Source organism: Gavialis gangeticus, unplaced genomic scaffold (genome assembly GCF_001723915.1).
Source record: "Gavialis gangeticus isolate Ggan-Ray unplaced genomic scaffold, GavGan_comp1, whole genome shotgun sequence".
In the NCBI taxonomy this organism is placed as follows: domain Eukaryota; kingdom Metazoa; phylum Chordata; order Crocodylia; family Gavialidae; genus Gavialis; species Gavialis gangeticus.
In genome coordinates, this window is record NW_017729032.1 from 61,771,142 (window position 1) to 61,785,589 (window position 14,448).

Sequence of the window (14,448 nt, forward strand, 5' to 3'; positions counted from 1 at the left end):
GGGGCGGGGGGGGGGGGGGGGGGGGGGTGTGTCGCAGCTGCTGCCGCCACTGCAACATGCGAGCCTGAAGCCAGCACAGGGCCCAAGCTGGCAGCGGGGGCAGGTTACAAGCTGGTGCTGCGCATGGGAAAAACAGCCCCTCACCCACCCTGTGGCTAGTGCCCCACACTGCAGCTACTCGCAGCGTGCCTGGGGCTGCCTGTGCCTGCTCAGGACAGCCCTGCGTGGGTTGTGAGCAGCTGCAGCAGGGAGTCCCGGCCATGGGGTGGGGAGGGGCCGCTTTTCCCTGCACTCAGCACCAGTTCCTTCCCTGCTGCGGAGCAGGGGGTCGGGGCTGCACACTGCCCCCTACCAGCACCGGCAGGGCCCAGAGCAGGGTGGCAGGAGTACAGGGTCCTGGCTGGCAGGGGCTCTATGGAACCAGGCCAGCTCCCCCCTCTCCCTGCTGGTGCAGCCCAACCTGGCTCCACAGACCCCTGCCAGCCTGCGCCCTGCTCTGGGCCCCACCAGCACTGGCCCTGAGACATTGGCCCCAAGATGGTGACCAAGGGGCAGGGCACCTGTCAAGGGGCAGGGCTACCCACATGGCCCTCAACAGCTTGTAAAAACTGGGTAAGTGGCCCTCCACCCAAAATAATTGCCTGCCCCTGGTCTTGGAACACGAATAAAGGAACTAAAAATTATGCTTATGGCAACCCCTGTCACTATTTTAAAGACAGAAAAGAAGGGAAGATTTTTTTCTTTAGTAACGGAAACAGAAAGAGACAACTAAATTTAACCATGAAAGTAAGTGTGTGAGTGTGAGTTGGGGGGGGGGGGAAGGGGAGTTAACAGAAAAGCATCTAAACCCAAGAAATACTTCTCAAGTAGCACAGAATCAGTAACTGTCTCCCCCATTCAGGTTTATGGACATAAAGGGAGGGTGATGCATATGTGTTTACAGGTAAAACTTTGGCCAAGTCTATTCTCTATTGTGGTAAGATTCAACGCATTCTGAAAAAAATGGATATCTGAAGATGAACTAGTCAGTGGTTTGCAGCAGCAGGAAAAGGCCAGGTACTTAGCTTTTCATAAATACCTAGCGTAAGCAAAACTGGAAGACAAAAGCTGCACAAGTCTATTCAAGAAACAAACTTCAGCACAGATGGCGACACTATTTCCAACAGCATGAGCCTCAGCAAGCGTTTCAAAAACTGTTCATTTCTGGAGAGGTAGGTGAATAAAAAAAGAACAGAGCTACTAATTTTCTCTTCAAAAGCCTTTTGAATACGGGGCAGAGCTTCATAGATAAAACTAAATGAGAAGCTCCTTCTCCCCAATATCAACTGGTTTTTAAGGGTTATCTAAATTCATTGTTTCCACTGGCTTCAAAGGAAACAGCTCCTAAGTGGCTGCTGTTGCTTGTTTGTTTCAAAGACCAAGATGCCACACTCTGAATCAGAAGCTGGAGACCAGCAAAATCTGTGTTGCTGGGTATCCCCACAAGAATTTACAGGGAAGTTGGGCAGAAAGATTTGGCTGTTTTTAATTCACTAATAAATTCAACCCATGTCATTAAGGAGAAATTCCTGGATGTTCAATGGGACCCCAGCAACTCTTCTTCCAGTCAGTGCTTGGTGAAAGGTCTTGGGATTATGTTAATAATTGACAGCTGGACTGGCGCCCAACCATTTTGGTTCCATCATTCACTCATCCCCTACCCAAGGGCAACTAATGACAATCCACCACTTAAATGACAAGTGACCAAGGTCATTCTTTTAAAGTAGAGTGTTTGATTCCATCTTAGAGAGCACAAACAGATGAATGTCAGATGAGACTAGTGAGGCTGTATACCCCAAATTTCTTATTAAAATTAACACATGCAAGCAGGGAGAAAAGGTAAGGACAGATGTTCATGGACATAGATTCACTAGAGTTAAATTAGCACAATTCCCTAAATTATTAAACTCAAATTGAATTAAAGTTGGTTGGAGTTTGGTGCTTATATAAAGAGGGACTGAAAGTGATACCTCATTCTTTTACATCCCTCATAACTACAAATGGCATGTAGACTTAAAAAAAAGCTTCACTGGAATAGAAGGAATTATAAGGCTCCTCCCTCCCCCCCCTTTCAAAATGGAATGCCCAAAGACGAAGTTAGTAAAAAAAAAATCTGATTTGGTTAATGTGATAAACACACAAAAAAAGACTGAATAAAATAAAAGGAAAGTGACAAAAATGGCCATGTTCTAGAAAGAATGAATCATGCCATTAACTAACTGGTCAATAAAAGTCAACCTTCCAATTCCACAAATATTACACAAATAAATGTCTGACAAATATTGTTTGTCAACATGTGGCTCATAATTTCATCCTATTCTTAAATAACCATTATAGCTATACAGTTCTGTTTACATAGGATGATGCCTATCCAAACTATCTTATACAAAAATCCATTGTTCAACCTATTAGCAAAACTACATAGTCAACCCTGACACAACCACAAGACATAAACACCCTAAAATACCACAGATAAAGCAGGGAGACTATGGTGGCCAGCATCCAGCTGCTGCAAAGGCTGTTAAAATATGTTTGAGAGATCCAAGGAAGAGAGTCATGCCCCCTGCTACAGAGGAAGGCAAAAATCTTGTCTCTACCAATCTGACCATGGGATAAAATTCCTTCCCGGCCCCAAATAAGGCAATCGGTCTGCACCTGGGCAGAAGAGACCTGTATGTTCATTTTCACCAATACTGCACTGACTGGGTAACAGCAACCTGAGTGCTTAGCAATGATTAGTTCTGGTAGAGGCACAGAAAGGAACTATTAACAGTCTTAGACCAAAGGCGAGTGGGCATTTCAGGCCTACCCAAGGAAACCATGACTGTTACATAATGTTAATTTTGGAAACGTTGCTGAATCGTTGACTCTAGTGATGAGCAACTGCATGGTTCATGGACAGAAAGTGAAAAAAATGATAAACACTTAATCAGACTACTGAGTCTGTTTAGGAGGTAGGCCATTACTAATTTAATGCTTTAGCAGGGGAAGACTCAATCTTTGCAAGTATAAAGCAAGCACAACAAGCTCCATTCAAGCAGTTATAGGATTGCTACCACTGCCCTGGTCTGAGCTGCTCAATCTTTAATATTTTAATCCTCACTGAACTCTTGGAAGCTGAGAAGCTTTATTACTGATCTAAACTAAGTGACTTGAACAAAATAGCACAGGAAGCCTGTGGCATATGAGGTCTCCAGAGCCTAAGTTAGTGATGCAAAAAGCCAAGCTGGGAATGCTGGGCAGAAAAAAAAAAAAAAAAAGCAGTTACACAAAACCTCCAGGAGATGCACTTTGAATCTTAATGACTAAAATTGTAGCTATTGATCTTAAGCTAGGACACATGTTGCCCCATGGAGATGTAGCAATGTGCTACAGTGCTGTATGGCACGCTACGGTGACATAGTGATCATGCGGTTCTATATGTGATCGCCAGCTACGTCACTGTAGTGGTGCACTCCCCCCATTATAGTGCACCACTACAGCAATGTTAGTTGCAAAGTCTAACCATGCACAGCATAGTAACCACCCATACTGTGCTGTGCTTTAGTACTTCCAAAAGGAAGTACTAAAGCACGATACCATAGCAACATCACCATACTGTGACGTGTAGACATACACTGAGTTTTCCTCTGATGTGCACAAAATTGGTAGGTTTTCATGTACAGGTTTCCCTTGCCAACCACGGTTTTGCCACTCACAGCTTTGAGCATCCACACTTAATATTCTATATACCATTTTGGCTACCACAATTTTGAGTAATCACGGTTTTCCGTGACCATGCATCAGCCCGCCACCTGTCATTTTTCTTATAAGCCTTTGGTTTTGCCAGCCACAGCAACTTTCAGGAACCTAACCCCAGCAGTTAGCGAGGGGAACCTGTACGTGATTTTGAAAAGAAAATTTGGCCCATTTTTTCCAATCAATACTGCACACAGGTGCTAAGTGTCCTCAACTCTAACATCAGTCTTCCTAAAACTGTAGTTTTGGCATATTAGCATGTGTAATGCAAAACAACATGTTAAGAAAACTTCACCGAATACATATTTGTTTACTCTGGTCAATGCAAACTTCTGTAAAGGATGAGGGTGAGGGCATTAATACATTATATATATATTTATTCACTGTTCAGTTATAGTTCCTACATGCTACAAAATAATTTAAATCTCTATTTTGATAATTTATTCTGGTCCTTACAGCTCTCTTGTAAACAGTGAGAATAGACATGCATAGCATTCTAAAATAGTTATAGCAGTCCCAAGATCTTACACTGATAAAAATCATGTCTTGGTATTTTTTTTTTAAATTTACATCAACGAAAGGATTTCCTTACAAATCTTCTCTCCTACACTATTCCCCACCTCCTCAGTGAATCTTTTCTTTATGGACTAGTCTGTGCCACAGAGAAGGATCCATCTAATATCCTGTCAAGGCTTTTTGGTCTTTTATCTAATAGCTGATTCAATCAGCTATTAGATAAAAGCCCCACTGAAGCACTTGATCTGTACAGATGCTGGGGAGCTGGGTCAAACTAATGCACTTCCTCTTATCTACATAATATATTATAGATAGATAGATAGATAGATAGATAGATAGATAGATAGATGTTAGGTGAGTTGGGTCAAACTAACACAATGCCCCTTCTGGGCATGCACTGCGCTCAGTGTGGGGGCGCGCTTTTTTTGGAAATCTATAAGCAGCCTTAAAGCTTAACCTTAACAGGGTGACTGACGTACCCAACCATTATCCCATTTTATACCACTAAGAATTGCACCATGTGGTGCGGACACCTACTTTTCTTGCTCTGGTGTCGAGTTGAAAACCTTGAGGATCCCTTTAACTGTGTAGTGAAAGATAGTACATCCATCTTATCACATAATAGGAGAAGAGTAGAAGGCACCCCATGGCTCATCTAGTCCCTCCTGCTACCACTGCATGCATGTTCATTGTAATACTGTCTGCTGACCCTACGCAGAGTCCAGTTTTAAAAAGGACCCAAGCAAGGAAGAATATTTTTTTCCATTCTCAGAGTATAAACAGCAATGACCCTAGGAGATCATTGCTGGTAGTCCATATGTATTTTTTTGTTTCCTTAACACTTGTCATTATTTCTCATTTTTACCTTTAAAAAGTCTCTCCCCAAGCCCCAGACACTCAGCCGTATCTTTCTTTAACAATTCTGAATGTATGCATTTCAAATCAATTGTCCAGGTGGTTTATTATTGTCGCGCTCCACAATACCAGTGGATTCTATTTGCTATAAACAGTGCAGTGATTTGTTTTTAAACACGATAGGGTGACTAGATTTCCTAAAGGACGAAGAGATAGCAAAAAAGGGACATAAGAAAATCTATTGCATTTAAAATCAGAAAAAGAAGGCAGCCAGCATGGTCTGTAACACCCTATCCCAGCAGTAACCTTTGGACTAACTAAAGAAAAACAAAAACAAAACAACAAAGAACTTGTCACCATAATCCAACTACCTTTGGAATATGGATTTTTTCTTGCTTTAGTCTTCTGTCCAATGTAACAGCCCTGTTCAAAGACTCCCTGGAACTGGCAAAAAGAAACAGCTTATTTTCGTAGATTGTACCATTTCCTTTTCTTTCACTGCTTTTAGCAGGACTCAGCGGCAACCAGAATCCTGGGTTCCATGCTGCTCAAAAGGGACAAAAGAAATTGATCTCCTAACACTTAAGGCTGGACTCTTTTTTGTCTGTTTTTTTTAATTTTGCAAATGTCAAATCCTTCTATACTTCCATGTGGAAGATAAAGGACGATGATCTCAAATTAGACAGGCCTATTTTAGCCTTCTAGAGACATGAGATAGAACTCCGGTGAGAATCAGCGTCATGGCGAGAAACAAATCTCTCTCCCTGATGATCTTTCACTTGTATGACTCCTACTCATCTTGTTAGCAGACTGCATGTGGAAGGGCCTTACAGTCACTGCCTGTATGTTAAAAGCCAAAAAAAAGACAAAGGAAGTTATTTGTGGGGCTGTCGCCTACCTAAATCTTATTCACTGCACTGAAACTAATGATCAGGGAAGGGCCTTAGAGTTGGCAGGGTTGGGGAAAGGTTTTTCTTACCTCACAGTCACCTCTCATAGTCAAGTGGTTCTTCGGACTCCGTGAAGCCTGACTCTGTCTGGGATAAATACTTTGGCTCAAGAGAATAATTTTTTGTTTGGCTGATTTGAAATTCCCAGATACTATGGGCGCATCCCCATGAGCGGGACTGTGCGTTTCCCTGGGGCTAATAGCAGTGGCATATATTTGTGTTGCTGCTAGTTGTCCCCAGGGCTGCCCTTGCATAAATTGCCCTGGGTGGGGTAGGGGAGGCTGGGGCCAGCCCAGGTGCTTGCCTCAGCAGCCTTACCTGGGTCCTGGCGGGCCTCTGGGAGCAGCAGCAGGGGTGAGATGGGCGCATGGAGCCTGGCCAGCAGGTGGAGTGTAGCTCTGGCCAGCCAGACTTGTTTCTGGCAGCACATGCTGCAGCCACTGCTTTTTTCTGCTGTAGTTTTTTTTTTGTTTTGTTTTTTTAAAAGGATGCTAGGATTTCCCAGTATCTAATTTTGCCACCACGCTACAAATATACAGAGCAGCAAATGGATTCATGAGCACTACGTGCATTTTGTGGTGCCTCTAAAGGCTTTGAGATGCCACAAACTGCATGTTTCCGCTCATGGGGATGCAGCCTGTGGGAGCAAACATAAGGACATTTTTTTTTAAACTGTTGTAAGCTGTCAGAATGCCACTGACTTAAAAATACAGACCAGCTGTCCACCAGGTTTCTCCTACTTCACGTTTTTAGACACCTCAATTTAAATATAGTCCTGTTCTTCCTGATGTTTCATCCATCCTACTAGATACTTGCCCAGGGCAGCAGCAAAGTTAGTCAGGCTATAAAGGTAGCAGTCCATAATTACCCTGAGGTATTATGGAGCAGCCTAAGGCAGCAGAGTTTCACTTTAGCTAAGCAATAAGTGTTTGAATGCTGGCAAGCCACAGACTGATGTTGCATAGCTTTGTCAAGAAAAATAAATTTCAGTCACAAAAGCCAGATCATGAACCACCAGTCAGTGTAAAGGAGAACATGAATGGCTGGTGGCCATGACAAGAAGCAGACCGACTTTAAAAAGAATTAACATTCAAACTGGGAAAGAATCTTTTTAGCCCATTTTTTGAAAAATACATGCTAACATACACTGATTAGGAGAGCCAGATGCTAAATAGCATGACCAATAAATCCAGGATGGCACTGCTTTCAGTAGGAGATAAATACATTGATGAATGAAAAAAATAAAGTAAACAGTAGCAAGAAGATTCATCTTCCCTGCCACACACAAGAATCTACTCATTTGCCTTTTACCATAAAGACCAATAAGTTACAAACCAACTGCACTTCCTATTCACCTGTTAAGGTAGTTGCATACCCCAGGTAAGAGTAGATTTTCACGAGGCTGCAATCCTTTACTTAGCCCTTCCCTTGTAAAGCACTTTGCAATCTAGACTAGTAAAAAAGTCATTCAGTATCATTACTCCAGAGTATAAAGGGAGACTGTGAAGTCTGGACAGGGGCAAATTACTTCAGAGCTACCAGCAGACCCGAGTTTGGCCATTTTCTTCTTGTATCCTGGCGACTGGGTCGTAGCGTCTCAACAGCAGCCCCATGTGGAAGGTCCTGCAGTACCTTCCAAGGTCCCTCCATTTGATGTTAAATTATTACTGTATTTACTCGAATAGAAGATGATTATAAGATAGCCCCCCCACAATAATTAGATTCTATATATGGAAACTTTATAAATGTGTTATAATTTTCCAGGTATAGAATCTAATTATTGGAGGCTTGCCTTGAGTTTGTTCCCCTCCCACTGCTAGAGCACGGAAAATAAATCAGGGCAGTTGTGGAGCCCCTTTGCTCTCTGCTTCCCCTTAACTTTTTTCCCCCCTGGCAATCCCTTCCCCTTCTCCTTACCATCAGATCCTATTGAGCACATAGAAGTTAGAAACAAATTTGAAAACAACCATCTTGAAATTAAACATGGCTGAGAGGGGGTGACACAGGGATTCTGGGTGAACTGTATGCAATGCCATAACTCAGTATGACTTGAAAAACAGTTGGTGGTGAGGGGGACTGCACTTAATAGGTACTATCATATTTCTTATTCAGATGGGCTGTACTAATCTATTTTTGTGGCAGGTTCCCATCAGCATGTTTGCCTAATGTTGGGCCATGTGTTTTATAGTCACTCAGTGTTAGCTGCATTTAATCAACTTCAGAGTTGGTTTCTATTGCTGAGCACATGCTGCTTTTGGCAGCAGTTTAATGACAGAATGTATTTAGTGAAATTTCCTTGTACACAATTATAAGGCAAGGGGCTTTTTTTCCACTCATGCCAATGTGGGGTGAAGGAGGAAAAAGGGGAACCTTGTCTCATATTCGAGTAAATATGGTATTGGCCCTGAGAGAAGCTATTTGCAAGTGCACCGACTTGAAAGAATCCAGAGAGATGACCTAGCAGACAGGACCTTCTTAAAAAAAGGAGGGCAATTTTCTTGCCTATTAACTTTAACAATGCCCCTGTAAAAAGGTCATTTAGACCAATTCAGGTTTTTAAGTTGCCTTTATTTTTAAAAGGAAATGCCAATTCCAACTGCAGGACATGTGGGTGTAATTCAGCAACCTCAGACAAGATCAATAAAGAAAAATCAGTCATTTTAAAATAAATATAAGTAACCAGATTGGGAACAAGAGTGGGGGAAGTGAATTTAATCTCCAGCAATACAGAACACTAAAATGATGCCTCCTGAGGAAGAGCAAGCTTATCAGGCCCAAAAATTTGCTTAGGCCCCACTTTGTGCCCTTCCACAGTTCTAAGCTCCTGCCAGTATTTTAATTTGAACCAGTTTGCACAGACTCAAATTCAAAACTGGCATGGATGCTCTTGTTAACACTGAGCTGAAAAAAATTAATTTCAGCTATTGTAAAAGGAGTTGCTAAGCAACCCATCCCCTTCATTTTGCAATTTGTGTGGCAAGGGAAAAGGACAGGAAGGTGTCAATGAAACTCAGTACCATCACCACACCTGGGAATGATGTTTGCTAAAACATATAAACAGGAAAGCCCTTTTTAGAAGTGCAATAATCCCTCAAACCCTTTACAATGCACCTTTTTGTTAAATATAAGACCCGACTTCAAAACTCCTTCACAAGAGAACACATTAGCAAAACCCATCACAAATAAATAGGTAGTCTCTGTGAAGGAGGTTGGGGGGCCCGTGTGGAATTTTGACAGCTTTGTATACAGTATGCGGGTATTGGAAACATTTCAAACCAAGAAACCCCTCCACACCAAGCAGCATATATCCCGACATAATGAAAAACAAAAACTAAACTGCACTACACACAGGTTTTCCAGACAAACTCAAAACACCTGAACGCAGCCAGATTGTACAAACCGTTAGTTAAAAAAATACCTTCTTGTATATTTTTGAGAATAAGTTGAAATAGAGTCTCTGTGCAAACGCTGAGCCTTGATCTAGCAGAGGACTTAAAATCATAGATGCATTAGTTCCTTTTTCATCTGCCGCGCACACTGCACGATCTTATCTTCTGCAACGTGATTAGGGTTAGGGAATCTGTTTCTTCAGGAAAAAAATGACTTTTTACTTTCTAGTGATGCATCATCAAGACACTACTGGTGTCATATCCCATAACTGTTAAGAAAAAAAAAAGTGGTATGTAATACTGGACAAGTGTAATGTGCTATTCTGTTAAAGAGAAGCATTAGGTCAAATATGGAAGCCAAAGTTTTGAGAATTCTTGACCAATTTTTGACTCATTTCTTTACAAGGAACATATCTGTTTCTGGAAGCTTTCATTATTCATGTCAGTTAGACAAAGGTATGCAAGGGATGCTATTGTTATTCTTTAATTGGGTGAGACAGACCTACAGAATAGGCCTTTCAGGAAAAACAGAGTCAAGAACACTGCACTTCTGCCAATATGACTGATTAACGTTATGATCTACAGGGCTCTCTCTTTAATATAATGATTATTCCCATCCCTTTATTATGAACTCCCTCAGAATTTTAACTTGCTCTGCACTGAAACTTGACACCTTCCATCTCATCTTTACCCAGGAAATACTCACTAAGATTAGATACTTTGATGTACACCAGAACTGGACTTCCTCAGGCAAAAAAGGTAAGGTTGACACTTACTGTCAAGGTAGCTGGCCCATGTCACCCTCCCTTCTAATATTAAAAAGTTTATAGGTGGAGACTTGTGTCTTCCTAACAAAAAACACACTCAAGTCAGTTCCTAAACTAGGTACATTGTGGATCAAGTTGTTTTAGCCTGTGGTCTTCACAAGGAAGAGGGGAGGAAGGGAAAAAGGTTACCATGTACATCATCTAAGCTAAATCTCTAGCAGTTCTTTCCACATATTTTCCTAGCATAGACATACATTGAGACCTTTGCCCACAAACATTCAAGTCACATATGCAAACAAAAGCTGCATTACAGTTATTCAGAATGAGCATAGAAAACCTGTACTGTACTGGTAGAAAACAGGGCAGAATGGTACTTTGGAACTAAGTTTTTAGAACCGTGTCATGCCTTCTGCCTGACTTTGAATTAACATGCCTGTCTCTGTACTGTATTGTTTAAATCAAAGGAATTTGATTTAAAAAGGCAATTGTTTTAAAATGAGATTTTGAGACTGTTCGCTGAAGAGAAAATGTTCTACCCCAGTAATTTATGAACTCACTTGAAATTTTGACCATTTAAAACTGTTTTCAGTGTTTCACAGCAATTCCTCCAACTCTCCAATACTTTGGTTACTGCTTGGTTACAGCAGTTTTTATTTCCACCCAATTCTTACTATACCAGTGCTCCAAATACAAAGCTCAGTAAAATGATGGTACTTGCTTTGGCCACTGATCAAAAATCAGAATTAGTCTGGATAAAAACAGTAATTCCAGTTAGTCTTAGCAGATCACATTTTCTTCCTACTGATTCCCTTATCAGCATGCCTGAAATCATAGCGTGCTTACTTGCATGGAAAAGGCACAAAGTTATTAATGGACTTAGGTGTAGAATTCATTACCTCAATAAATACCCAGCCACAGAACCTGAAATAGTGGTTTTCACCTGAAATATGGTCTACTCATCCCCTGCTAGCCTAGCAGAGACACGAGGTCAGAGCCAGTCTCTGAGGGCAGGGGATATGTTGCATCAGTACTGTTGTTCAGTCACTTGGGTCCCCTAGCAGACATTACACTTGAGATGCAATTAATCAGCTATTCACATGTTAAGCAGCAACCTGGCCACATATTCATGCAATTAATGGCACGATAAAACAGGGAATAGGACACAAAATTATTACACAAAATGTGTAATAACTTTGTGGCTATTTCTCATTGTGCGTGTGCTCCTGGGGATACCAGTGCCAATTTGCTGACTGGTGCTTCCAGCCATGGGAGCCACCAGAGCCCTTTCAAGGCTCTAGAATGCTTCTGGGGCTGGGTGCGTCAAATCAGCCTACTGGCACTCCCATCCACAGAAGCATCAGGCTTGCTACTTACCAGTGGAGGAAGAGCCTAGGATCATTTCAGGCTCACCCTGCATCAACAACAGGGTGGATCAGATCCCATTGCAACTTTAACTGAACATCTGTCAGTGGACTAGGTGACATACAAATAGGCTCAAGGACCATTTTGGATCAAATGAACCATTCCACTGTGTGGTGGCCCTGCTTGCCTAGATGTGGACCAACCACCAGCAGAAAAGCATTGGTGACTCTTCATATGCCGAAAGAACCTGAGCTACTGTGGAAGTGAGCAGGTATCATGAAGGCCTAGAGACTGCGTGGACCAAGAGTAGCTCCTGTTATTGGCAGGGGGGGAACAAAGACGTGGAACTTAAACTATGTGGAAAATAAGAGAGCAGTATGGGGGGGATGGGAAAAGGGGTAGAAGGGAGGAATGAACTATTTGCTTACTCTTACCTTGATAACCTTGTCTGTCCCAGAAGTCAATAGCCATCCCTTGGTTGCATCAAAGTGTACATGGACAATGTTGTGCTTACTATTATGGAAAGTGGCTGTGGGTGCCCGTCTACAGAAGGAACAAGTATCAGAAAGAGTTAGCGAGGCCAGGACTGCAGGGCTGAAAAAAATGATTATTTGAATGGTAACATAAGACATTGATTTTTCAATGTCTCTTGTTATTGAGAGAGAGGAGATGGCTTTGCTCTCTTTGAAGGGTATAAACCTGCTCCTTACTGGACACAGATATGCTAGCAAAATGTTAAATAGCCAAACGATGCCATTGAAAGGAAAGGAAATGGTTTTGGTGAAGTAATACACAGCTGTGACAGAAACCCTTCCCCTACTGCCCCTGCCTTTAGAAGGTTAATGCCAGAATTTCTGGAACAGCATGGGTTGAACTCCTAGCACCTCAAAAGGTGACTTAAGTGTTTCCATATTTCTGAACCAGCCTACGGCAAGGCAATCTATTCCCATAGAAGAGTCTTTAGTAAGGCAAAGTCCAGGACAAAGCTTTCAAAAAAGGCAGAGGGTAAGAAACCAGAGCTCTAAAATCCACTGCCGGAGGTTTTTACTGTGACATTGTAATCATTTTTTGTCATACTTCTTCAACCATGTACGATAACTGTAGTCATGTAGTAAAAACCAAGTTTCCAGGTTCAGCGGAGAACAGACAGGAACTACCTCGGGCAACACACTTCATTCTCCATCTTATACAAGAACAGTTTCAGATATAAGGGAACCTATGTGCTCCCAGCCTTTGAATGCCACCTATGTGTTCCTATTTACCTCTTACTATCTCTTTATTAAGTGAATTCTCCTGGCCCCAATCATATTGATGTTCTTCTCTGAACTCCATTTTACCCATCTTTCTGGTGACAGGCATCCACAACAGGCACAGCTGTTCAGGTCTACCACATCTATAGCCCTATACAGGAGAACTATTAGTTCTTTTCCTCAGTATGAACCTATGAAGGAAGAAGACCGGGCTTCTTGAAGGAAGAGGCATTTTGTGGCATTCTGCAACAGCCCCTGTGTACCTACTGCCTCAAACAACACATAGGCAGAGCTCTGCATCTCAAACCCTTCGGAGGCAAGCTGGCCTATTCAGACTTACTCCTCATCTGTGATAGAGGCATGACAGCTATCGCAGACCCGCACTTCAAACTCAAATCCCATCAGTGGTATGGAGGAGCGCTTGGAGCTGCATTTGCCACACACTGCTTTCCCACACTTTCGGCAGTGATGCTGGAAAAAAACAAGCCAAAAAAGGATTCCTCAAAACCAACACACATAGCAGTAAATTTAGTTCATCCATTTGTTTCAGCAAAAGCCACCTGGGGCTAGAGCCCCTGAAAAACAGTAGAATCCTCACTCATCTCATTCAGGAGAGGAGGGAAAAAGGCTGGAGAAGAGCATTTGGTAGGAGGAAGAAAATCCTGGTTCCAATTTTGCATTTTGTTATCTTTAAAACACAACTCCCAGTTAAATTCATGATGCAAACTAGGAACCAAAGGCCAAATAGAGGCAATATGGCCCAAGGGAGACCTGCTGGGTGACCTTGGGCAATTCACTAAGGCCCCTGCTACACATTATATGCATTGTGCAATAAGTTTAGACCAGCCATGTGCAAAGTAATTATCACATGATAAAAGTGACCATCCAGTTACAACAAGACCCAACCAGCTATAAAGTTAGTGCTCGAAAAGGTATAAACTACTCCATAGCTGGTTTCTATTCAGCTGTAAATTTAAACATACAGCAGAGCCCTAAGAGGAGGTACTACTGAATGGTGAATTTAGATTAAAGCTATTTTACTTACTAGTAAGTTTATATCACCAGTTGCAGTAGAGATTTTTGGAAGCCTTTTTCAGTCTCCTTAGTGCAATATTGTCACGTGGGAACAGCACTCCCATTAGCGTGTAAAGACTTAACACACCCAAAGTCATGTTAAACAGGCTGAATGTTGCCTGTGTGGGACTCTCGCTCTGTTTTATCAGTTACCCTCTGCATACTAGAACAGTCCATCGCTTACATACAAGAGTATGGTACCTGCCCATCACGAAACTTTACTTCTTTAGTCACTAAGTCTCAAAGGAATATCACTACTACTGCACATCCAGCAAGGGGAACACATGAAACATCACCAGGGATCCAGGTTTTCAGTTCGCCATGGAAAAAATCTGGTAAAACCTGGATTTTCTCATTTTAAGGAAAAAAAACCTGGATTTTCTCCTTTAAAGGAGAAAAGTTTCATAGTTTCATAGTTTCTAGGGTCGGAAGGGACCTGAGCAGATCATCTAGTCTGACCCCCTGCCATGGCAGGAAGAGCACTGGGGTTCAAATGACCCCAGTAAGG

General features: G+C 42.2%; 1 protein-coding gene across 1 annotated transcript in view; it reads right to left on the minus strand.

Annotated features, from left to right (window-relative positions):
* Window positions 1-8,649: 8,649 nt before the first annotated feature.
* Window positions 8,650-14,448, minus strand: part of WDFY2 (WD repeat and FYVE domain containing 2) — a 153,705-nt gene continuing 147,906 nt past the window's right edge. Inside the window, exons 10-12 of the mRNA XM_019525350.1 lie at window positions 13,207-13,337; window positions 12,051-12,159; window positions 8,650-9,756 (exon numbers count right to left, since the gene is read on the minus strand). Coding sequence (XP_019380895.1) covers window positions 9,727-9,756; window positions 12,051-12,159; window positions 13,207-13,337 — 270 coding nt within the window. The 3' untranslated portion in view covers window positions 8,650-9,726. The remainder of the gene's footprint in view (window positions 9,757-12,050; window positions 12,160-13,206; window positions 13,338-14,448) is intronic.